Here is a 26,544-nt window from a genome sequence, read left to right as displayed (position 1 = left end):
TATTTAAAAAAAATGATTTTTATTATAATAAACAAACACAAAGTAAATTCAACTTTTCTAAAAATCTCTAAAAACTAATCTCTAAATTATTTTACACCAAATTTATTATTTTTTTAACATGTAACAAACGGACCCAATAGTATTTGACTTTTGATGTATGTATACCTGTTCCAAGAAAATAAATAAAAAAATAAGAAAACAAAAACATGACATTATTATATGACTAAACGTGTACTACTATGTATCAATCACTTTACAACAAACAACGAAAGTTCAACAACGCGTGGCTCAGATCAATTTCCCAATTGCTACTTACCGGTCCAATTTGTTTTTTCCTCCTACAATATAGGCAGATTTTTTTTTATTTAAAAAAAATTTTAAATCTATTTTAGGAAAAGAAATCTTTTTTGGATAGATAACAAACCATATTTTTTGTTTTGTTTACAAATATAGCAAAACATTTTTTGTAGGAAAAAAAATCATATAAAAATTCACCAACCAACTGTGGTTAATCTTCCATAACAATTCGGATAGAACTGTTCGCAGATATTTTTCACCTGCACCAAAAACCGTTTTATCATAACCGCTCATTTGTAGGGTAAGTCTAACAAAATTTTAATGGACCAAACTTATGTACTGTTCCATATAGACAGTTCTTACTGTGCTAGATACTTGGAGAAAGTTATTTTTATTTAAAAACAATTTTTTTTTCTTTTTTTAATTAAAATAAATAAATAACTACATTTTTGTGAGAGGAACAGGAAAAACTGCATCTAAAGAAATGCATATAAGTTTTGTCCTTTTAATATTTATCTCATACAATAATTAATATTAACATAAATTAAATTTAATAAAAGAAAAAAAAATAATAGATAGACGAAATGATAAATAATTAGAAACTCACACTCATAAAGTGGAGAGATTGGATTTTGAACCTCCGATCAAATCGTATAATAACTTCAATATTTCTACTAATTAAGATAAGATTTGTGGACGTTTACGATTATACAAAATTTTTTATATGAGATTAGTGTAAATAGTTTTGACAACGTCAAATAATCATAATTGTAAAATAAAAAAAAATTAGTAATTTTTTTTCTTAACTGGGTCAAAATTATTGTATAATTTACCAAAATCAAAATAATTTAAACCTTCCAAAAGCAACCAATATATTTTACTGCAAAGTAAATAATAATTAAAATATCTCTAGTCAAACAAAATAATACAGTAATTATTAAATCAATTTATTTATTTTAAAAAAAATATATAAAAATGAGTCAAAAAAAATATTATAAAACAAAATTAACATATCAATTTAATAAGATATATTTTAAAATTTGTACCCAAAAAAAAGAAGAAGATATATTTAAAAATGAAAAAGGAAAGGTTACCCACAAAAAAAGAAAATGGAAAGAGATAAGAAAACCGTTGCAATTTTCTAATTTTGTGGGATTGTAAATAATTAATTTACCTTTTGACCAAAAATATAAATAATTAATTTACCTTTCAACTCTGGCTCCTTAATTTTTGTATAAATACTCACATATACATTCACCAACAAATCTCTCTCTCTCTCTCTCTCTGTGCAAAGAGCTTTCTCAGCTCTCTCTTTACCGCCGAAAGTTTCAGGCTTTCTCCTTTTCTGAGTTCATCCAACTCAGTTTCTTCTTCATGGTAATTATCTTTATCATAATTCATTGTTTCATTATGTTATTATCTATTAATATTTCTGTTAATTATTTCAAATAATCACACAAAACCATCAAATTTCAAGTCTTTTTTCATCTGGGTGTTACTTAATCACTTAATTATTCAGTTAATAATCCTTGCCTCTGAATTTTCATAATTTCATATGTTACTCTTTGCTTTTAGGTGTTACTGCATGCATCTGTTTATTTATTTATTTCATGATTTTATTTTTGTTCAATTTTTCATTGATTTATTTTTGTTCAGGACTAATTTTCCATCTAAAAGGAAAATTGTCACAAAATTGAGTAACAACAATGTAACATGTTGTATTTGTTGTCTCAGAATTGCAAAAATTTCATAACTAGTTTTTTTGATAATAGTTCGATTTGATTTTAATTTGACTTTTTTCTTTCTTTTCAATTTTAGATGATTCCTAGGTTTAGATCTGCGTAGCATGTTTGTAACAATTAATTAATATACTAATAACATTTGACTATAGAAAAACATGTTTATGTTTATAACTTTTTATGATCATTGTGATAATAGATGCCAAGTGTTAACCCGGATTCGTCTGACAAAGATTCGGAGGCATTCGAGGAAACCGATCCAACTGGTCGATATGGTAGATACAGCGAACTATTAGGATGCGGTGCCGTGAAGAAAGTGTACCGTGCATTCGATCAAGAAGAAGGAATAGAGGTAGCATGGAACCAAGTGAAGCTAAGGAATTTCTGTGGTGACTCTGCTATGGTAGAGAGGCTTTATGCTGAAGTGAGGTTATTGAGAAGCTTATCAAACAAAAACATCATTGAACTTTATAGTGTTTGGAGCGATGATAAAAAGAATACACTCAATTTTATCACCGAGGTTTGTACTAGTGGGAATTTGAGAGAGTATAGGAAGAAACATAGGCATGTTTCGATGAAGGCGTTGAAGAAATGGTCTAGGCAGATTTTGAGAGGGTTGAATTATTTGCACACTCATGAGCCGTGCATCATTCATAGAGATCTCAATTGCAGCAACGTGTTTGTTAATGGGAATGTTGGCAAGGTAATTAACTGTTCTAATTCTGTTTTCCTTGGCTCATATTTTGCTTGCTTGATGATAAAATACCGATGCTTTAGGTTGAATGCATGTTTTAGTGTTTGACATAAGCGCGTGTGCGCGCGCACATTCTATTCAAATATTGAAATATAAAAGGGCCACGTTGAGTCCACGACATGGAAGCGTAACCGATACTTCCATTCGGTTAGATATAAAAAGGGGCACGCGTCAAATGCCTTGAATTGATTAGATTAGTTTCAACTTTTTCAGTAGTAGATAGATACGAGTCATGATTTTCAATTTAGTCTTTTATCAATGATGTCCAATATTATCTGTTCGTGTTTGTGTCAGTGCTTTATTTGTTGTGTATAAGTTATGCTTTCCGATTTCTAACCAAGAATGTGTTATTAACAAATTTTCTTTCATTCAATGGTTATCAGGTTAAAATCGGTGACTTGGGTTTGGCAGCAATTGTTGGGAAGAATCATATTGCACACACAATTCTTGGTACACCGGAGTTTATGGCACCGGAATTATACGATGAAGACTACACAGAATTGGTGGACATATACTCATTTGGAATGTGTGTTTTAGAGATGGTTACATTGGAAATTCCTTATAGCGAATGCGACAATGTTGCAAAGATATACAGGAAAGTGTCTTCCGGTATAAGGCCTGCTGCATTGAACAAGGTCAAAGATTCAGAGGTAAAGGACTTCATTGAGAGGTGTCTTGCTCAACCAAGGGCTAGACCTTCTGCTGCTGAGCTTCTCCAAGATCCTTTCTTTGATGAACTTGTCGGTGAAGAGGATGATGATGACGAAAATGGTGACTATGTTTGTTCATACTAAATTAAATAGTCCTTTGTGTGACAAATATTTGGATGTCATAGTTTTAATTTAGTTTAAATATCAATTTGCTAATTTGGGGTAGGCTATAAGGTATGATTTGTTTTGGTTTCTTTTCCCTTTGGATATGGCTGAATATGGGGAAGGCTTAATTGGAGATGTTGTCATTTTGTACATAGGAGATTTTCTTCAAGAGTTGTGTAAATTGAATGATGATTCCATAATAAATGTTATGTTTCTGATCCTTCACAATGTCCGGTTTCGAACCGAGTTAGGAAAGGTTGATATGCATGTATCGAACCAACCAACCAACCACTCGAGAAGCCGACAATTCCATAATAAATGTTTGTACCTTCACAATGTCCGGTTTTGAACTGAGTTAGGAAAGGTTGAGATGCATGTATCAAACCAAACGACCACTCGACAATTCCGTAATAAATGTTTGTACCTTTACTAGAGTCCGGATTGTGGATTCGAACCGAAGGTTGAGATGCATGTATCAAACCAACCAACCACTCGAGAAGTCGACGATTTCATAATAAATGTTTGTAAATTATATTTCAAACAAAATCAGCAATTAAGAAATATTTTATAGGTACCAAATTTTGAAAAACAAAATTTACTAATGTCCCTTAAATGTAATTATAACCTTATAAAGGAAGCAGATTTTTCGCTTTTGAAAAATTATAGCTACTGATTTTAGGAGAGTATATTCATTTTTATTGTTGATGATTTTTTTTTTGGTCAAGATTGTTGATGATTTTATCCCAATGCACAATGATATATTTTTGAGTAACTTTTAATAAAAAAATCAAACCTTTTATATGTTTCAAGGTACATTTTTTTAGTTACTCTGATATTGATACGAAGTTTTCACCGTCGTTGGCAATGACTAATTTCCGCCGGAAAATCTATGGGGCACACAAGGTGGGTTCCCCCTCTCAATCGAATATTTTCATACGCATTAGTCAGGAATCAAACTCTTGACCACATAGTTAAGGGGACCAAGATTCTTAATTACCACTTGGACCAGTTGCTAAATAGTATATTTATTTATTAGTATGTGATCTCTCTTTGTCATTGTCACGTTCAATTATGAAAATGAGATTTTGAAGCAACATAAGTGTGAAAAAGGTTTTATTTATAATTTAATTTAAAGTCAAAGAAATAATGGAAAATTAGTCATAGGTTTTGAATGCAAGTTGAGCAACATAGTACTATATGTTTGGAGGCCAGCCAATAGATGGAAATTAAAATGACTATATTGATGAGTTGTTCACATTTGAAATTTGGATAAATGGCTATTGGAGTAAAGCTAAGGTTATAAGCTTGATGGTGAAGAGAAGTGTACATGTGAACTAAATAAAGGCCATGTTAGAATTGCATTGTTTGTAACCCCACTCACTCCATTTTGTTGGGAAATTAATTGTTGTGTATTTGCGGTTACCCGTTGATTGTGCCACCTATATTTTTTTTCCCATTAAAGCAATAGGCAAATAAAGATTTGGCTTAATGTTTTGTTAATGGTTGGTCGGTTTTCATTTCAATATTCCTAAGAAGGGATTTTTTTTCAAAAAAACTTAATAATAAAAGGAAACATCTTGACCCAAAAAAAAAGGAACTCTTGACTCAAAAAAAGGAAAAAAATTATTACTATTTATTTACTAGAAGGATAAATAATAGTTAATACATTTTTTTTAGTACACCACGATACGCCTAATTATATAGATGTTCATGCTTCATAGATTTCTAGAAGGATAAATAATAATGTTAATACATTTTTTTGGGTAAGTTAATGGAAAGTAAATTGGTTTCTTAATTTACTTAAGGATAGTACATTATTATAAAGATAATATTGAAGGTCTGTGTTCGAATTCTAAATTTTTCACTTCGAACTTAGTGTGAGTCTAGCCCCTTCAATTTTTATTATTTTTTTAAAAAATCTTGTGTTACATGTCAAAAACAAATTGCAAAACAATTGTAAGAAATATTTTTATTTTTTTTTATAAACTTTAAAACACGTTGTATTATCATATTTTAGACAAAATACTTGATGAGAGGACTGTATTACCATATTTTAAACAAAATATTTGATAAAAGGACCTAAACTGTTAAATTTTAAAATAGAAAGATCGAATCTACAACATAATAAAAATAGGAAACCATTGTACCAAATAAGTTTATTTTTTAAACAAGTTTGAGGCAATTTGAAAACAGATTGCCAATGACATTGACTTGGTAGCATTCAAAAATTTTAAATTTGAATTTCTCGAGAAATTCTTGCATGATACTCCCTCCGTCCCAAAAAGAATGACCCAGTTGACCGAAACACGCATGCCAATGCATAACTTTGGCGACTAATATATTTAATTGTATAATAGTAAAAATTATAAAAAATTGATATTTTGAAAATACTCATCGAGACGAATCTAACAACATCTTATATGTTAATATTTATTTTTATTTATTAGTAGAAAAATATGGTCAAAACAATATATATGAATAGTGCATATATTCAAAATGGGTCATTCTTTTTGGGACGGAGGGAGTACTCCCTTAACACCTCACTCTTACACACAACCAATAAAAACAAGACATGTCATTTATATAATTATAATTAAACTTAAAATAAATTAAAAATTTAGTTACGGAAATCACGTTCCTCTCTCCTCTCCTCTTTCAGAATTGAAATTTTCCAGAAATTTTCCACTGCTTATCCTCACAATCGGAGTCATGTGAAAAGTGAATTTGTCAAACTTGGATAATGCCTATTGTCTACTATTTATGTAATTTTATTCTATCTTGATATTTAATTACTTATTTTTTTTAAAAAAAACCTCCACTGAACCTATAAAATACTGTATATGGTGCCATTTTCCTCTACTTTGCAACAATCTAATGGTCTAATACTATGCAGAAAAATTAATGAACTTTTCACAAAACCATAAAAGTTTGTACATAAATCTTTGTAAAGGAGATCCAATTTATTATCCCCAATCATTGGCTGTTCACAAAGCCTTCTATTCTAGTCTTTGAATATGGCATGGAAGATGATATAATGCTCCCACTAGCTTTCTAGTCTTTGAATAATATCATAACCATATTTTCCATTTTTTCCCTTTCTATTGTTTAATGCAATACAATTTTTTTTGTTAAGTATTCTAGTGGCTAGAAAATCCACCTTAAAGGTGAATAAGTGGAGTATCCTATGTTCGAATCCGGGCTCCTATACAAATAGCAATGTCCCTACCAACCGAGTTAAGCTCATGGGAACTAATGCAATACATTCGATGCTATGACAAAATACAAAAGGTCACCTTATAAAAAATTTAAAACCATCAATACTACTCTCTCCGGTCCTATATATAAAAAAATGTTTGTTTTTTAGATTCATTAAAAAGTTATGTATTTAGACAATAATATAGTTTACATACATTAATTCTTTAATGAATCTAAAAAGCAAACATTTTCTTATATATAGTACTGGAGGAAGTATTTGTTAAACAAATTACAATATCTAGTTAGTTGATTAATAATAATGGGTCAGGATCAAATGACACCAATTAGTTTAACACTAAATTTTACATCTCTCAATAACGTTTTAACCAACATAAATTTTATAAAATCCACTGTTGGATTGAAAGTTTATATCATATAGATCATTTATGTAAAACTTTAGACAAATTCAAAATCATTTGATATGTTAATGAGATACATCAAAATTAACGGTTTGCACCTTTTTTATATGTCGTTAATCTTTATGTGTCGCAATAGCATATCAAATAATTTTGTATTTGTCTGAAATTTTAAACAAATGATCTATATGATATAAACTTTCAATCCAACGTTGAATTTTATAAAATTTATATCGGTTAAAACATTATTGAGAACTGTAACATTTGATATCAAACTAGTTGGTGTCATTTGATCCTGACCCAGATTTTTTAACCTTTCGGTTTTTCGAGGAAGGAGCTCGAACTCGAATTTTTCCACATGATTTATGTTGGAGGGTTTTTAATTAAACATTTGAATCCAATCATTTAATTATATAATTTTTATTTTTTTTTAATTTTTTCTTTTCATATAAAAACTACTCCCTCCATTTTTTTTAATTGACCAATTTCCTTAGATTTAATTAGCGTTTATAAATAATTGTTCATTTGGTATTTCAAGGATACGGTTTGTCAATTGTACCTTTGTCAGTTACTCTTATCTTTTTCAATAAAACTAATTAATGCTATATTTTTGAAAAACTATTTTTTTTTTGGTACATAACATTAAATTTTGTTTTTTTAGATAATATATTAAATTTATTGGAAAGAGAAAATGCGTGAAAATAATAGGAATTTATTGGTGGATTAACATTAGAGTGTAATAGGAAGATAAGATGAAAAATACACTTTCTTAATTTGATGTTACATACTTAAAAAAACCGAGGGTAATATTTTAGTGACTCTAATTGAGAAACTCAAATTAGTTGAACTATGTAACCTCCATTTAAGCGTGATATATATATATGGCTGCTAATTTAGACCCAGTTGGGTCTAAATTAGCAAAGTGCACCTTTTCAGTTGGACCAAAATACCCATTCTTTTTAATTAATTAACCAAATTACCATCAATGGACGTCGATCCAGTGTCGCGCGCGTACCGCAGGACCATGGTTACAGGCCGTTGATTTCCATCAGACAGCCAAGATCTGATCTCATCAAGACTGTCTGATCAATCAGACATCCCAGATCATCCGAATCCATCAGATTCCAGCGCGTGCACCACACTGGATTACACCCTGGAGAGAGAAGAATCTACTTTTTAAAAGCAGGACACGTGTCGCTGTCTGATTGGCTGGGCGTGATTTTTTTCCATTTAATACTTTGAACTCAATTATTTCGTTGTAAATTAATTTTTTATTTTTTTTTTATACCAAAATTCATAATTTTTTTTCTCTACAAATAGAGACTTGGTTCGTTTGATTTGGACACAGAAAAAAAACCATATTTTTCACTACCTTAATCTCATTTTTCACTACCTTACATCAACTCACTGAAACCATTCTACCAGGAAAATGGTTTCAGAGTACAAATCTCTGAAACCATTCTACCAGCTAAATGGTTTCAGAAGCAAACACAATTAATAAATTACTCACTGAAACCATTCTACCGGTAAAATAGTTTCAGAGTACAACTATGTGCAACCATTCTACAAGCTAAATGGTTTCAGAAGCAAATAACTAATAATCAACTTACTGAAACCATTCTACCAGCAAAATGGTTTCATATTACAACTCTCTGAAACCATTGTACCAGATAAATGGTTTCAGAAGCAAACACAATTAATAAATTACTCATTGAAACCATTCTACCAGTAAAATGGTTTCAGAATACAACTATGTGCAACCATTCTACCAGTAAAATGGTTTCAGAAGCAAACATTAGTTTTTAATTACCATTTTATCTCATTTAATTAACTAAAAATAGTTTCAGGTCTCCAAAAATTTCATAAAATATACCAAAAGTTCCAGAATATTATCTACTATTTTCCTGGTATAATGGTTTCAGTGAGTTGATTGAGTGGTGCGTGTTAAATTACAACACACAAGTAACGTATTTAGTAGACAAAAAATGAGATTAAGGTAGTGAAAAATTGCATTTTTTTTTCGGTGTCCAAATCAAACGAACCAAGTCTCTATTTGTAGAAAAAAAAATTATGAATTTTGGTATAAAAATAAAAAAATAAAAAATTAATTTACAACGAAATAATTGAGTTCAAAGTATTAAATGAACAAAAATCACGTCCAGTCAACCATTGTGTGACACGTGTCCTACTTTTAAAAAGCAAATTTTTCTCTCTCCAGGGTGTAATCCAGTGTGGCGCACGCGCTGGAATCTGATGGATCAGGATGATCGGATTGGTCAGACAGTCTTGATGAGATCAGATCTTGGCTGTCTGATGGAAATTAACGGTCTGTAACCATGGTCCTTCGGTACGCGCGCGACACTGGATCCGCGTCTATTAATGGGTATTTTGGTTAATTAATTAAAAAGAATGGGTATTTTGGTCCAATTGAAAAGGTGCACCTTGCTAACTTAGACCTAGACCTAACTAAGATACCAAACCCACACCCATATTTTCGGGTGTCACCCAAACCCAAACCCAAACCCAGTCAATTCGGGTTTCGCCCGTTGACTTGGATTTGAGTTCGGGTGGGTCTCACGGGTTTGGGTTTTTCTGCCATCCCTATTAGTAACTTTCTCGTCGTGAATCCTACTTTAATTTCTTGTGTTGTACTTTAATTCCCATATCATATACTATATGCTTTCTATTTTTTTTCTTACGGGAATCATATATGCTATTTATTGATCAAGTTCCTTGCTTTTGTATTTTTTAAATTTGTGAGCCGGGGATCGAACTCATCACCTATATATTATTATTTTATATATGTTTATGTGAATTTATTTTTTAAAAAGTTTTACTGAATTGAACCTACTATTTTAAATGAAATGAACTAAGTTGAGTCAATATGGATTTTGTCAAAAATATTTTTATTGAATTAGGTGAAATATAAGTGTTATAAGATTTTAAGGGTAAAAAAATAAATTAATTTTAAAATACGTCCACTCCCTTGTGAACCAAATATATATTTAATTAAACTACCTCCCCTCTCCTTTCCTCCCTTCTCTCCCTTCCCCTTGACCCTAAAGCCTGAAGAAAAAAAAAATGTTTAAAAGGAAAATTGGGGATGAGAGAAATATTGAATAAAGTTGTACTACTAATCTCTCATAGAATTTAATCTTTGTCCTTAATTTTTTTTTTAATTTTTTTTTATCAAATTCTCTTAATATTTATAAGTCAAGTTATTACCACTAAAATGGATGAAACATGTCAATCAATTCTATAATAACAAAAATACATAGAGAAACCATATTGACTCAAGTTGTTAATAAACAAGGAATCGTTTGGAGAACCCGTGAGAACAATTCAAAAATAATAATACATAAAGAGGGTAATTCAATTGCTAGATGTCGAGGAAAACAATAATTGACATCATTAAGAAAGTGTCAATCATTTGACTGTAAAAAATAGTTTATGATGGAATAATATCATATATGTTGTATTTGAATATGTAGCCGATTCCAACTATTAGGATAATATGCGACATTTTGATCTATGTAGGCAACTCCAGCTACTATAGGATAAGAAAATGGTTGTTGTTTATATAATTATGTCAGGATCATAAGTTTTAATCTTATGTTTCACACACGTATATGTCTTATAATCTTATTTAATTTATATTTGCATGAAGACATGGAAGTAGCGATTATAACAAGTGTTACAATGTGATGACAAAAATATTGAACGTGGAATTCTAGGATTACTAGACATGTCCTTATATCCTAGTACAAACAAGGAAACAGATTCTATGCGGTAAATGCGTTAACGTTGTAATTGTTTTCAACCGTCCGATAAAAAATGGTCGGATGAGATCAACACTGTGGGAAATTGCACTCGGTGAATCAAAGCCGTCAGATCATTTTTCAATGGTTGAGATTGTCTAATGCGTGAAATTGCGTGAAGCAGTGACAACAAACAATCCGAATCGTACAAACAATATATAGAACCATGATTCATTCAAGGTACCCTTTAACAAAACAAGAGTGTTAATCAAACAAGTCAAGAAATGAAGAACAAAATAGATTATGCAATGGTTCAATTTCTAAGGAGGCTATTTCACTTTTCTATGATAAGTATTTTCTCTATGATCATGTTATGTTCAAGAGGTGAGTCATTATCATCAGATTCTCATTCTTTCTTCACTTTCCTTAAAGCCATTGATCATAATAATGTACTTAACATTAGCAAGATATCATATCCATGTTTGATCAATGGTGTAAGATGCAATTCAAATGCTACCAATATTGTAGATATAAGGCTTGATAACATGAACCTTAGTGGCATATTTGATGCATATTCACTATGTAGAATCCAAAAGCTAAAAGTGGTAAGTTTAGCCAACAATAATATCAAAGGGACTATTTCAAACTCAATTTTGCATTGTAGAAGATTGGTACATTTAAATGTAACAAATAATCAATTGAGTGGCAGGTTACCAAAGTCTTTAAGAAGATTGAAATATCTTAAGAACTTAGATGTATCTAAGAACAATTTTTCTACTAATTACATGGCTCAAATTAGCAAGTTAGTGAGTAAAAGTGATTTAGATACAATACAACCAACACCAAGTCCTTTAACTTCCAATAAGACATCTAAAAAACCAAGACCATGGTATGCCAATATTGAAATCTTGTTAGGTTTGGGTTTGGGAATTGGATTGCTTTTATCATCACTATACTTTATGGTAAAGAAATCTTCCAAATTAATGGAAGAGATTGAGGTAAAGAAAAACCATCTTGATTCTCCTATAAAAAAGCCTATAACTCATGAGGTGAGATTAAAAGGAGGAGATAGTAATAATTCAGAACTTGTGTTCTTTGTTGAAGATCATGAGAGGTTCAAACTTGAGGATCTATTAAGAGCTAAAGCTGATTTGAGAAGTGAAAATTTTTGGAGTAGTCTTTTCAAGGTGAAACTTGAGAATAATGTTGAATATGCTGTCAAAAGATTGAAGAATTTGAAAGTATCTTGTGATGAATTTGGAGAAACATTGAGGAAGATAAGTAAAGTGAAACATCAGAATATTCTCCCTCTTGTTGGTTATCGTTCTACCGATGAAGAAAAACTTATCATTTACAAATATCAAAGCAATGGAAGTTTGCTCAATCTTTTAAATGGTAAGTAAGTTAAGATTATAAATTTTGATTAGTTGCAAGACTCCACCTAATTAACCACCTTTATGTGATCTCAAATATGTATTGTATTTGCGCGCCGCGCGCGCACACACATATGATATGTATACATCTGCACAATACTAATTCAAATTCGTTGTGGAAAAAAAAATCCACGTATTCATTGCGATAAACAAATTGAAACACTTTGATGAAGATGAAATGACTCACATTTCGACTTGAACAATTCTAATTCAAAATGTGAGTGATCCATCTAATAGTTCAAATTTTTACTTGAAATCTAAATTCATTTTGAATCTTGATCATTTGCACAATACTAGTTGAAATTACACATTAGAACATTAATGTAATTGACAATACATGGTGCTAAGTGCTAACAAAGATATTATTGTGTTTTTGTAGATTATATAGCAAGGAGAAAAGATTTCCCATGGAAACTTCGTCTCAATATAGCATGCGGAATCGCAAGGGGGTTAGCATTCATTTATAAGAAGTTGGATGAAGGGGAGGAAAATATTATTCCTCATGGAAACATCAAGCTATCAAATATCCTTCTAAATGACAAAAATGAAGCACTAATAAGTGAACATGGTTTATCGAAATTCTTTGAACCAAATAGAGGTACTCCTCTCTTTTCCACTGATGGATACACAGCTCCTGAAAAAAGTTTAACCGAAAAAGGCGATGTATATAGCTTCGGAGTGATTCTACTAGAACTACTAACAGGACAAAGCATAGAAGTTAGTAGAATAGACCTTGTTAGATGGGTGAGGTCAATGGTGAGAGAAGAATGGACAGGTGAAGTGTTTGACAAGGAAGTTAGAGAAAATGATCATGATCAAGGTGCATTTTCATTGTTGAATATTGCTCTCTTGTGTGTGTCACGTTCTCAACAAAATAGGCCAAATGTTGGAGAAATTTTGAACACAATTGAAGGAGTGATGAATGCACATGAACAACAACAGATGGAAATTTCTGCTTCAAAATGTTGTTCTAATGGAACCAATCAAGAATGTTGTTCACTTCATCAAATCATACCTGATACATGGGATTCTCCTGGATCAAATTATTGATCTAAATGAGATTTGTTAAGTTTATTATTGTTTTGGCTTAAATATCAAGGTATGATTCCTTTGTACAAACCTCATTTAGGTGTGATGGTTTGTAATAATTTAGGAATACTATATCAATGTTGTAATATTATGATTCTTAATTATTACTATATTGTTGTCGTCGTCGTCGCAGTCATTGTTGGTTTACAAGATAATAAGGAAACCCTGCATAAATGAAACCAAAACAGCCAATTAACACAAGCAGAAAAAAAACTCGTGCAAAATAGCAACACAGCACCAAACAGTCGTCGCAGTCATTGTTGGTTTACAAGATAATAAGGAAACCCTGCATAAATGAAACCAAAACAGCCAATTAACACAAGCAGAAAAAAAACTCGTGCAAAATAGTAACACAGCACCAAACAGAAACACACATGAAACAAGAAACGTACGAAATAAGCACAACGCAAAACTTAGAAATATTTTCCGATTCTTCAAGTGAAGAAATCTTTGATTCGAATTTTTCTAGAAACTGCACACTCAATTAATACAAATAATATACATGTATTGTAATGTGAATTTCAATAAAACTTAGTAGTATAGTTAATGTGTCTATTTTGTGTGAGAATATTATCAAGACCACAATTAGTTACTTGGGATAAGATACATGGGATAAGATATATCTTTCACATGGGATAAGATACCTCCGGTCCTTTCTATAAAAGATACATGGGATAAGATATATCTTTCACATCAAGACCACAATTAGTTACTTGATTAAATACTATGTAGTGCAACACTTCATAGTCAAAACCAGAATCATACTATAGAAGCGGCGGACATGATCGATCTAACTTGACTCTTGATCAAACTAAATTGACCTTATTCTGAAATATCTCATCAGAAAGAGAATGCAACTAAAAAATGTTTGTTAGTCATATTTACCGCCATGTTAGTCATAATCACCATCATGAGGAGCAGTAATAGTTTGATGTAGGAAGATAGATGTATCATCATAATAAGAATGGTCATTTGTTAAGAATCTCTTGCGGTAGGTGCTTATGAAATAAGAGTTATCAAATAAAAGCGATCATAATAATCATACACATTCAAACCATTTCAAAGATTTAATATGAAATTTTGATAGAATATTAGAGAAGAAAAGATCGGTAGTATAAGTAATTGGCTCCGTACCTTTGCCTTCTCATTTGTGAAACCACAGTCATGACACGACTCCCCATCTTGCAAGTTTACCGAAACTAGTAACATTCTTTAAATAGAGAGGACATGACGAAGATTAATTGATTTGAACAGAGCCATTAAGCTTGAACACATTGAGTTTATGGATTTGAAAACCAAAAGAAAAAACTAAAGCACAAAATTAAACATAAAGGCATATATATTTAATATTTTTACATAAATCTATAGGTGATTTAGTAAAAGACAAAAGATTATTCTAATTGACATTCAAACCACATCAGTTTGTATACATGCAATGTCATATTCCAATAAACCTTAATCATACACCTCTAGGTGAAAACTAGAAAAACAATTATTTATTTATTCCATCAATGGGAAGAAAGTTTTTCCAGTAAATTACTATCTGGCAATTAATACCACTTTCGGCTTTAACACCAAGCTCCTCAATCATTTGTGTACTTAAGTCAAACCAAGCTATTTCTTTGTCTTCTCTTAGGAAAAATATTTTGCCCTTTACCACTCCAAAAGGACGCTCAACGCAAGGCAATGGCCCAACAATGAACAGTTTGATCCATGATTCCATCACACTTAATTCACCCAAAATTGATATGTTAAAGATAGTCATCTGTGTTTGATATGTGACCAAGGCAATAGATCCATTTAATACCACCAAGTGTCTCCATAAACATCCTTTATCAAAATTATTACCTATGTCTGCGGGTATGGGTGTGGTACAAAACACCTCATTGTTCAATTGTGGGTTTTTGTTTTAATAAAAAACGGGTTGATGTTGTTGTGATCCATTTGATGATGCTTAAGCCCAATAAGTGTGATCAGTAATAATGGGCTTTGAACACTAATTCTGATTTGTGTAGAAACAAAGTGTAGGCCCAACCTCTAGGGTCCATGATGGGTGGTACTAGGGTTGAAAACTTTTATAAGGTTTGCTAGGTCCCCTTTGCCGTCACACAGAGAAAAACAACAGTATGCTCATTTGTGGTTTTCCCCATCAAATACCTCAAAGACTGGAGCTTGTGATAGGCAAAGAAAGACCCTAGTTTAACATATCAGTGATTTCTGATATTGACACTTCCAGCAATGATTTCATCTTATCAAGTAAGTGTGTTCTAATTTCATATAATATATCATGTCTATATTTTAATTCTTATAAAGTATTTTCTCTATGGTCATGTTATGTTCAAGAGGTGAGTCATTATCATCAGAGTCTCATTCTTTCTTTAGTTTCCTTAAAGCTATTGATCAAAATAATGTACTTAACATTACCAAGATATCATCATATCCATGTTTGATCAATGGTGTAAGATGTAACTCAAATGCTACACATATTATACAGATAAGGCTTGATAACATGAACCTTAGTGGCATATTTGATGCATATTCATTATGTAGACTCCAAAAGCTAAAAGTGGTTAGTTTATCTAACAATAATATCAAAGGGACTATTTGAAACTCAATTTTGCATTGCAGAAGATTGGTACATTTAAATGTTGAAGATCATGAGAGGTTCAAACTTGAGGATCTATTAAGAGCTAAAGCTGATTTGAGAAGTGAAAATTTTTGGAGTAGTCTTTTCAAGGTGAAACTTGAGAATAATGTTGAATATGCTGTCAAAAGATTGAAGAATTTGAAAGTATCTTGTGATGAATTTGGAGAAACATTGAAGAAGATAAGTAAAGTGAAACATCAGAATATTCTCCTTCTTGTTGGTTATCGTTCTACCGATGAAGAAAAACTTATCATTTACAAATATCAAAGCAATGGAAGTTTGCTCAATCTTTTAAATGGTAAGTAAGTTAAGATTATAAATTTTCATTATTTGCAAGAGATCCCAAATATGTATTGTATTTGCTCGCGCGCACACACATGCATATGCATACATTGATCTGCTAGACTCAAAATCGTTGTGGGAAAAAATCCATGTATTCATTGCGATAAACAAATTGAAACACTTTGATGAAGATGAAATGACTCACATTTCGACTTGAACAATTCTAATTCGAAATGTGAGTCATCCATCTAATAATTCAAATTTGTTAGCTGATTACTTGAAATCTAAATTCATTTTGAATCTTGATCATTTGCACAATACTAGTGGAAACTTCACATTAGAACATTAATGTAATTAACAACACATGGTGCTAACAAAGAGATATTGTGTTTTTGTAGATTATATAGCAAGGAGAAAAGATTTCCCATGGAAACTTCGTCTCAATATAGCATGCGGAATCGCAAGGGGGTTAGCATTCATTTATAAGAAGTTGGATGAAGGGGAGGATAATATTATTCCTCATGGAAACATCAAGCTATCAAATATCCTTCTAAATGACAAAAATGAAGCACTAATAAGTGAACATGGTTTATCGAAATTCTTTGAACCAAATAGAGGTACTCCTCTCTTTTCCACTGATGGATACACAGCTCCTGAAAAAAGTTTAACCGAAAAAGGCGATGTATATAGCTTCGGAGTGATTCTACTAGAACTACTAACAGGACAAAGCATAGAAGTTAGTAGAATAGACCTTGTTAGATGGGTGAGGTCAATGGTGAGAGAAGAATGGACAGGTGAAGTGTTTGACAAGGAAGTTAGAGAAAATGATCATGATCAAGGTGCATTTTCATTGTTGAATATTGCTCTCTTGTGTGTGTCACGTTCTCAACAAAATAGGCCAAATGTTGGAGAAATTTTGAACACAATTGAAGGAGTGATGAATGCACATGAACAACAACAGATGGAAATTTCTGCTTCAAAATGTTGTTCTAATGGAACCAATCAAGAATGTTGTTCACTTCATCAAATCATACCTGATACATGGGATTCTCCTGGATCAAATTATTGATCTAAATGAGATTTGTTAAGTTTATTATTGTTTTGGCTTAAATATCAAGGTATGATTCCTTTGTACAAACCTCATTTAGGTGTGATGGTTTGTAATAATTTAGGAATACTATATCAATGTTGTAATATTATGATTCTTAATTATTACTATATTGTTGTCGTCGTCGTCGCAGTCATTGTTGGTTTACAAGATAATAAGGAAACCCTGCATAAATGAAACCAAAACAGCCAATTAACACAAGCAGAAAAAAAACTCGTGCAAAATAGTAACACAGCACCAAACAGAAACACACATGAAACAAGAAACGTACGAAATAAGCACAACGCAAAACTTAGAAATATTTTCCGATTCTTCAAGTGAAGAAATCTTTGATTCGAATTTTTCTAGAAACTGCACACTCAATTAATACAAATAATATACATGTATTGTAATGTGAATTTCAATAAAACTTAGTAGTATAGTTAATGTGTCTATTTTGTGTGAGAATATTATCAAGACCACAATTAGTTACTTGGGATAAGATACATGGGATAAGATATATCTTTCACATGGGATAAGATACCTCCGGTCCTTTCTATAAAAGATACATGGGATAAGATATATCTTTCACATCAAGACCACAATTAGTTACTTGATTAAATACTATGTAGTGCAACACTTCATAGTCAAAACCAGAATCATACTATAGAAGCGGCGGACATGATCGATCTAACTTGACTCTTGATCAAACTAAATTGACCTTATTCTGAAATATCTCATCAGAAAGAGAATGCAACTAAAAAATGTTTGTTAGTCATATTTACCGCCATGTTAGTCATAATCACCATCATGAGGAGCAGTAATAGTTTGATGTAGGAAGATAGATGTATCTGTTGAGATTGCAAACTGTATTGACAGTTGCAAAACAGTTGTACAAGTTGGTTTTGGCAGTTATGCCAACTGTATTAGTTTGTTAGGATCTGTTGCTTGCACCTTAAGTTTAGCATAGTTTGTTAGTTTACATTGCCTATAAATTGGCACTCAATGTTGTAACCAAAACAGTTGATTGGGTTGAATGAATGCAATAGAGCTTTTGATCTAACAAGTGGTATCATCGAGCCACAGAGAGAGAGCACTGCATTCATCATCCTCCAGGGAAGGGAAACAGTGTGTGTGTGTGTGAAATCAACTCGTTTTACAATCATTTTCTTCTGGGGAGGGAAACACGTGTGTGTAGAAAGATTGTGTGTGTTGCATTCAGTTTCATCTTGTAGTTTCTTGAAGTTCTTGCAAAAAAAACTTAAATGGCAGAAAACAAAGAATTTGGTTTTCCTATACCAAAATACGATGGTCACTATGATCATTGGTCCATGTTGATGAAGAATCTCTTGGAATCAAAGGAGTTTTGGGAAATCGTTGAAACTGGTGTGCCAGTTCTTGCAGCAGGTGCCACTGCAGAAGAACAAAGAATTGCTAAAGAAGCAAAATTGAAAGATCTCAAAGCCAAGAACTACTTGTTTCAATCGATTGATAGAACAATCATTGAAACAATTCTTGACAAATCCTCCTCTAAGGCTATCTGGGATTCCATGAAGCAGAAATTTGAAGGATCCACAAAAGTCAAGAGGGCTCAATTGCAAGCTTTGAGGGGTGAATTTGAAATCTTGCGTATGAAAGAAGATGAATCAGTGAATGATTACTTTGGGAGGACTCTCTCAATTGTAAACAAGATGAAGATTCAAGGTGAGGTCATGGAACAAAGAACTGTGGTTGAGAAAATTCTTAGGTCCATGACTAGCAAGTTCAACTATGTTGTCTGTGCCATTGAAGAAGCCAGCAATGTGGAGACATTGACAATTGATGAATTGCAAGGTTCTTTAATTGTGCATGAACAAAAGATGAAACCTGCCAAAGAAGAGGATCAAGCTTTGAAGGTTAACTATGCAGACAGAAATTCTGGAAGAGGTAGAGGAAGAGGTGCTAAGACAAGTCAAGGCAGAGGTAAAAGAATCAATAAAGAAAGTATAGAATGTTATAAATGTCATAAGCTTGGTCACTTCCAATATGAATGTCAATCTGGGGAGGGTGGATATGCAAATTATGCTGAATTTGATGACAGTGAAGAGGTCTTGTTAATGGCCTATGATGAAGATTCATCAAATTCAAATTCCAAATTGTGGTTTATTGACTCTGGATGCAGTAATCACATGAGTGGTGTGAAAGCATGGTTTCATGATCTTGATGACAGTTTTAGAGAAACTGTGAGGCTAGGAGACGATTCAAAGATGAATGTTATGGGAAGAGGGAATGTCAAACTGCAGTTAAATGGCATAGTTCAAGTCATCACTGGTGTGTATTACATACCAAAATTGAAGAACAATTTGTTGAGTCTAGGTCAATTACAAGAGAAGAATCTTGCTTTTGTGATCAGAGACAATTGGTGTAAAGTTTATCACCAAGACAAAGGAATGATTATGAGTTCACAGATGGCTTCAAACAAACTCTTTCCCATAATTGCTGAGGCAAAACTAGCATGTCTTCAAGCCAAGAGTGATGATGTAAGTCAGATATGGCACTGTAGATATGGACATCTAAATATCAAAGGAATTCAACACCTGCAGCAGAAGAATATGGTGATTGGATTACCAAGGATAGAAGATTCCAAACATGTGTGTGCTGATTGTCTGAAAGGAAAACAACATAGAGAAAGCATTCCTAAGTCAAGTAATTGGAAAGCTTCAAAGAGGAAAACTTGGGCTTACTATCTGGTCGACAAGTCTAGTGCATTTGAAAACTTTAAAAGGTTCAAATGTATGGTAGAAAAGGAGTCTGGTGAGATCATATGTTGTTTAAGAACTGATAGGGGTGGAGAATTCAATTCTGATGAATTCAAGGAATTCTGTGAATTAAATGGAATCAAAAGACAACTTACAGCAGCTTATACTCCTCAACAAAATGGCATAGCAGAAAGGAAGAATAGGACTATAATGGAGATGGTTAGGTGTATGTTGGCAGGCAAAAATGTTCCTAAAGAATTCTGGCCAGAAGCTGTCAATTGGTCAATTCATTTGATTAATAGAAGCCCTACTGCAGCAGTTGAAAACATGACACCAGAAGAGGTATGGAGTTCTATCAAACCCTCAGTAAAATACTTCAAAATATTTGGATGTATTGCATATGTTCATGTGCCTGAGGCTCAGAGAAAGAAGCTGGATAACAAGAGTATAAAATGTGTATTCTTTGGCATGAGTGAAGAGTCTAAAGCTTACAGACTATACAATCCCACTACCAAGAAGATAATCATCAGCAGAGATGTTAAATTTGATGAAAAAGCAAAATGGAAATGGGATAGTACACAAATCTCACAAAGACTTGTTGAAATTAGTGATGAAGAAGCAGAGAATGTCAATGCAGGAATTGAAAATGCTGCAAACAGTGATGCTGCAGACACTGATGAAGATGTGCACAGTCAAGTTAGCACTCCTCCAAATTCACCAGATACTCACTCTCCAGTCATAGATCACATTGGAACTTCTACTTCAAACTTGAATAATCAAGGGAGAAATAGAAGACCACCACCATGGCATGCTGATTATGATACTACTATGACAGAAGAAGAAACTGGAGAAGAAGACTCTATGAATTTGATGACTGTTACTCCTTGTCTGAGCAATGATCCTGCTACTTATGAAGAGGCTGTGAAGAGTTCAACATGGAAAGCTGCTATGGACAAAGAAATTGAAGCAATTGAAAGAAATGGTACTTGGAAACTTACTGATCTTCCCAGAAGTGCTAAAGTAATTGGTGTCAAGTGGATCTACAAGACTAAACTCAATGAGAGAGGAGAAATAGAAAAGTACAAGGCAAGATTAGTAGCAAAAGGATATGCACAGAGATATGGTACTGATTACAAAGAAGTATTTGCACCAGTAGCTAGGTGGGATACAATTAGAAGCTTATTGGCCATTGCTGCTTCAAGAGGCTGGGATGTATTTCAACTAGATGTGAAGAGTGCATTTCTTCATGGTGAGTTGAAAGAAACTGTGTATGTTGAACAACCAGCAGGATATGTGAAAGCAGGGAGGGAAAAGCAAGTTTACAAACTTCACAAAGCTCTATATGGATTGAAACAGGCACCTAGGGCTTGGTATTCAAAAATTGAAGCTTACTTCATCAAGGAAGGATTTGTAAAGAGTTCTCATGAACACACTCTCTTTGTGAAGGAACATGGTAATGTCTGGTTGATTATAAGTCTATATGTGGATGATCTTATTTTCACAGGAAATGATAACAATGCACTCAGTCAATTCAAAGAGTCCATGATGACTACATTTGATATGACTGACTTGGGCAAAATGAGACATTTTCTAGGCATTGAAGTAATACAAGATGATCAAGGAATATTCATAGGTCAGCAGAGATATGCTAAAGAGATTTTAGAAAAGTTCAACATGGACAAAAGCAATGCTGTGTGCAGTCCTGTTGTAACTGGAACTAAACTCTCTAAGCATGATGAAGGAGAAGAGGTGAATCCTACTCAGTTCAAGCAGATAGTAGGAAGTTTGATGTACTTGACTGCTACTAGGCCAGACATTATGTTTGCAGTCAACTTGATTGCAAGATTCATGGAACATCCTGTGGAGTCTCACATGGTGGTTGCCAAAAGAATTTTGAGATACATCAGAGGCACACTTGAACTGGGAATCAGATACAAAAAGGAAAAGCAAGAAGCTAAATTGCTTGCTTACACTGACAGTGACTATGGTGGTGACACTGAAGATAGGAAAAGCACCTCTGGATATGTGTTCAAAATAGGTTCTGGTGCTGTGTCTTGGTCCTCTAAGAAACAGCCAGTGGTGACTCTCTCCACCACTGAAGCTGAGTTCATTGCAGCTGCACATTGTGTGTGCCAAGGAATCTGGTTACAAAGGATACTAGTGAACATGGGATTTGAATTGAAGAAATGCTTGACTGTGCATTGTGACAACAGCTCAACTATCAAATTGAGCAAGAATCCTGTGTTACATGGTAGGAGTAAGCACATAGACATAAGGTTTCATTTCTTAAGAAATCTATGTTGTGATGGTAAAGTTGAATTAGTACATTGTGCTTCTCAAGATCAAGTTGCAGACATAATGACCAAAGCGTTGAAGTTGGAAGCATTTGAAAAACTCAGAAGCATGCTTGGAGTGCAGATGAATCCTCTCTCTCAAAGTTGAATCATAGTTTTGTTGTAAACTTAGTTGGTTAGAACAACTAGTTTAAGGGAGGGAATGTTGAGATTGCAAACTGTATTGACAGTTGCAAAACAGTTGTACAAGTTGGTTTTGGCAGTTATGCCAACTGTATTAGTTTGTTAGGATCTGTTGCTTGCACCTTAAGTTTAGCATAGTTTGTTAGTTTACATTGCCTATAAATTGGCACTCAATGTTGTAACCAAAACAGTTGATTGGGTTGAATGAATGCAATAGAGCTTTTGATCTAACAGTATCATCATAATAAGAATGGTCATTTGTTAAGAATCTCTTGCGGTAGGTGCTTATGAAATAAGAGTTATCAAATAAAAGCGATCATAATAAGCAAACACATTCAAACCATTTCAAAGATTTAATATGAAATTTTGATAGAATATTAGAGAAGAAAAGATCGGTAGTATAAGTAATTGGCTCCGTACCTTTGCCTTCTCATTTGTGAAACCACAGTCATGACACGACTCCCCATCTTGCAAGTTTACCGAAACTAGTAACATTCTTTAAATAGAGAGGACATGACGAAGATTAATTGATTTGAACAGAGCCATTAAGCTTGAACACATTGAGTTTATGGATTTGAAAACCAAAAGAAAAAACTAAAGCACAAAATTAAACATAAAGGCATAGATATTTAATATTTTTACATAAATCTATAGGTGATTTAGTAAAAGACAAAAGATTATTCTAATTGACATTCAAACCACATCAGTTTGTATACATGCAATGTCATATTCCAATAAACCTTAATCATACACCTCTAGGTGAAAACTAGAAAAACAATTATTTATTTATTTATTTATTTATTTATTCCATCAATGGGAAGAAAGTTTTTCCAGTAAATTACTATCTGGCAATTAATACCACTTTCGGCTTTAACACCAAGCTCCTCAATCATTTGTGTACTTAAGTCAAACCAAGCTATTTCTTTGTCTTCTCTTACGAAAAATATTTTGCCCTTTACCACTCCAAAAGGAAACTCAATGCAAGGCAATGGCCCAACAATGAACAGTTTGATCCATGATTCTTTCACACTTAATTCACCCAAAATTGATATGTTAAAGAGAGTCATCTGTGTTTGATATGTGACCAAGGCAATGGATCCATTTAATACCACCAAATGTCTCCATAAACATCCTTTATCAAAATTATTACCTATGTCTGCGGGTATGGGTGTGGTACAAAACACCTCATTGCTCAAGTCAAACGACACCAAAAACGATCCAGTATCGTCCCAGGACCACCAATGACACACTCCATCAATGGACACTCTGGCTTCGTTAGCAAACCCGCCAGTTGTAGGCATAACGATATCAAGTTTTCTCCAAGAGTTGCTTCTTAAGCTATATATCTCCCATACAGGTTCTAAAGATATATTTTCCAATGGCACATAACCACTCTCCGGAAACAACAGTGGGGCTGAAAATTGGACTTGATGAAGCACCTTGTAGTCATGTATAACACGGTCGTAGCCAAATCCATAAACAAAACTGCCCGCATTAAAATTAATCACATCATGACTAACATTTGTAGCAAACGGTTTAAACTGAGTTGGGCTTTGAGGAATAACCTTGAATTCATCCGTAGTTGGATTCCATAGTGCAAATCTTTTACCAAAATGATTCCTCCGTAGGGGGCGTTGAGGAATAACATTTAGAGCAAATCTTTTATCACGAAGATGACAATAGACACAAATGAAGTCATTAGTACTGCTCACATTTAAAATATCAAACAGATAGAGACGGCAGAGATCATCATCTTGAAACGGATCTGGTAAATTTAATTCGACCCTATTCTCAAATCTCTCACCAGAAAGAGAATGCAAGTCATTTGCGAATAAGTTTGGTATCCGCCGTTGTAGGAGGAAAGATGCATTGTGGCAATAAGAAGTGTCTTTAGACAAAAAATTGTTGCGGAACATGTTCATGAAAAGAGGGTTTTCAAATAATAGAGACCATGATTTGCGCACACATCCAAATCGCTTCAAAGATTTAAGAGGCAATTTTGATAAAATGGAGAAGACAATATCATCATGTATATAGTTGCTGACCTTTTCATTTGTCCCAGACACAGATTTTTTCGCCATCTCCTACCTTAATTGCAACGATAACCTACGAATGAAAGAAATTCCAGTTCTGTTTAGGATATTATCAAAATTGTTTTTTGAACCACAAATTATTATCAATAACCGGAAAAAGCGAAACTACAAAACAAAGATGCAGTATGATATAAACAAAACACCAATGAAAAACCAAAAACAAACACCGCAGAATCAATATGAAAGGGTTGCAAGATGGAAATTGGTACAAAGTTAATTGTGATGAAGAAATTGCTTACCGAGAATGGTGATTGCGTCTTGAAGAAATTACTATTAGCACCGCAGAAACTCAATCCCGAGAATGGTTCAAGGCGTTCTAAAAAACGATGGTCGCTTTAAATATGTTTATTATTATTTTTTATTTTTTTATGCATATGGCATGAAAAATGAGGAAAGTGATTATTAAAAATAAAAAATATATAATTTTATGGATAAGCTCAATCAAATTTTTTTTCTCTTTACTTTTTGAGACTAAAAAATAATACCTCCGATCCTAATTATAAGATTCTGTTTAACAAAAATGTATTATTCATTTACCTTGTTTTAACTGTATTTTTTAAAAGATTTAATTAATATGCACCGACGATGTAAAATAATTTATATGTTACGTATATTATAATTTATAGTATATTAATAAGAGTGTATATTATTGTAATTTATATATGGGGTATTTTTTTATAGTTTATACGAAATTATATTTTTACTCATATATTAATACAAAACATATTAGTTTAGTAATTTATACGGAATATAATATTTTTTTGTTGAATATATAGTGTTTATTGTCCCTGTGAACATAATTCGGCTGATAAAGAAATTGCATGTAATATACAGAAATTAAGATTTGAATCATGATATTTTCACTTATTCATCTTTATAGGTGAAATTCTAACAATTAGGTTTTTATTAAAAAAATAAAATAATGTCATATCAAATATTGTTATATCAACACTTTGTGTCATATCAAATATTTTGACACTATATTATCCATACCAATTATCTATTCAATCGGTGGATTGGTTTGATTTTTAAAATACTGAATATCACTATTAATTTTTATGTTTATTTTGAATTTATGCTAACTTACGTCAAAAATCGTAAATATATACTAAGAATAATGCTAGCAACATACTCTTTAACAAACACACTCTAATACACTCTCTTTTATTTGTTAAAATTTATATGGGTCCCATAAAAATTATATGGGTCCCATATAAATTTTAACCAATAGAAGAGAGTATGTTAGAGTGTGCTTGTTAAAAAGTATGTTGCTATCACTCTTTTTTTTTTCTTTCGTTTTTTTACCACCAGTTGAATCTGGTTCGGATCAGTTCTGGCATCAAGTGGTTTCAGCCCCCTCCCGATCGCAGTTGTGGGGGATCGAACCGCGGTCCTCCCTACTAAGTTCAGCGCCAATCACCTTAAATTTGTTTACATTAAATTTTTTATCTAAATTTTATAGTTATTTTATTTACCATATTCGAATATATTAGTATTAATAATCGTAAGATTTTGTAAGAAAACCTCCCAGCATAAATTGGAGAACAAAAAGGAATCAACAAATTAAAAAAAAAAAGGAGGAAAAGAAAGTACTGTAAAGTGATGAGAATGAGGCTCAAGTAAGGTTATAAGAGGAGTGCTAGGGACACACCCACTAGCACACTCCTTTCAACACACTCCTTCCTATTGGACCACATCACCACCTCCTTTAAACTCATTAACTT

General features: G+C 32.5%; 4 protein-coding genes across 5 annotated transcripts; 3 read left to right on the top strand and 1 right to left on the bottom strand.

The window, feature by feature from the left end:
* The first annotated feature begins 1,559 nt into the window (after positions 1-1,559).
* On the top strand, positions 1,560-3,825 carry LOC123920854 (probable serine/threonine-protein kinase WNK11). Its single transcript, XM_045973182.1, has 3 exons — positions 1,560-1,674; positions 2,236-2,739; positions 3,174-3,825. Exons 1-3 carry the CDS (start codon positions 1,672-1,674, stop codon positions 3,582-3,584), a joined length of 918 nt encoding a protein of 305 aa, XP_045829138.1. The 5' UTR covers positions 1,560-1,671; the 3' UTR covers positions 3,585-3,825.
* An 8,132-nt stretch (positions 3,826-11,957) lies between these two features.
* Positions 11,958-13,521, top strand: LOC123920674 (probable inactive receptor kinase At5g53320). Its single transcript, XM_045972965.1, has 2 exons — positions 11,958-12,369; positions 12,763-13,521. The coding sequence occupies exons 1-2, from the start codon at positions 11,958-11,960 to the stop codon at positions 13,455-13,457; spliced, it is 1,107 nt and encodes a 368-aa protein (XP_045828921.1). The 3' UTR covers positions 13,458-13,521.
* Positions 13,522-14,868: 1,347 nt separating this feature from the next.
* Positions 14,869-25,165, bottom strand: LOC123920852 (F-box/kelch-repeat protein At3g06240-like). 2 transcript variants are annotated; one of them, XM_045973180.1, is made up of 3 exons: positions 25,060-25,164; positions 23,514-24,833; positions 14,869-14,996 (listed from the first exon to the last, which is right to left on the bottom strand). In XM_045973180.1, exon 2 carries the CDS (start codon positions 24,806-24,808, stop codon positions 23,522-23,524), a length of 1,287 nt encoding a protein of 428 aa, XP_045829136.1. In that variant the 5' UTR covers positions 24,809-24,833; positions 25,060-25,164; the 3' UTR covers positions 14,869-14,996; positions 23,514-23,521. The 2 variants fall into 2 exon arrangements, with proteins under 2 accessions (XP_045829136.1, XP_045829135.1); XM_045973179.1 differs by lacking the exon at positions 14,869-14,996 and having other exon boundaries at positions 23,386-24,833; positions 25,056-25,165.
* Positions 16,120-17,558, top strand: LOC123920671 (probable inactive receptor kinase At5g53320; the record flags this gene model as incomplete). The annotated part of the gene is made up of 2 exons (XM_045972963.1): positions 16,120-16,441; positions 16,824-17,558. Coding segments are annotated over 2 exons (993 nt in total), but the record flags the coding sequence as incomplete, so codon positions are not given.
* Positions 25,166-26,544: the final 1,379 nt, after the last annotated feature.

This window comes from Trifolium pratense, linkage group LG4 (genome assembly GCF_020283565.1).
Source record: "Trifolium pratense cultivar HEN17-A07 linkage group LG4, ARS_RC_1.1, whole genome shotgun sequence".
NCBI lineage: Eukaryota > Viridiplantae > Streptophyta > Magnoliopsida > Fabales > Fabaceae > Trifolium > Trifolium pratense.
Note: the sequence above shows the minus strand (reverse complement) of the source record. Positions and strands in the feature narration are given on the sequence as shown.

Excerpts from the sequence above, each read along its gene's own strand:
- LOC123920854 (XM_045973182.1), top strand. Across the intron at positions 2,740-3,173 it reads TTAATGGGAATGTTGGCAAG|GTTAAAATCGGTGACTTGGG; the intron begins GTAATTAACTGT and ends AATGGTTATCAG.
- LOC123920674 (XM_045972965.1), top strand. The coding sequence starts at position 11,958 with ATGGAAGAGATTGAGGTAAAGAAAAACCATCTTGATTCTCCTATAAAA. Across the intron at positions 12,370-12,762 it reads TTTGCTCAATCTTTTAAATG|AAAGATATTATTGTGTTTTT; the intron begins GTAAGTAAGTTA and ends CTAAGTGCTAAC.
- LOC123920852 (XM_045973179.1), bottom strand. The coding sequence starts at position 24,808 with ATGGCGAAAAAATCTGTGTCTGGGACAAATGAAAAGGTCAGCAACTAT.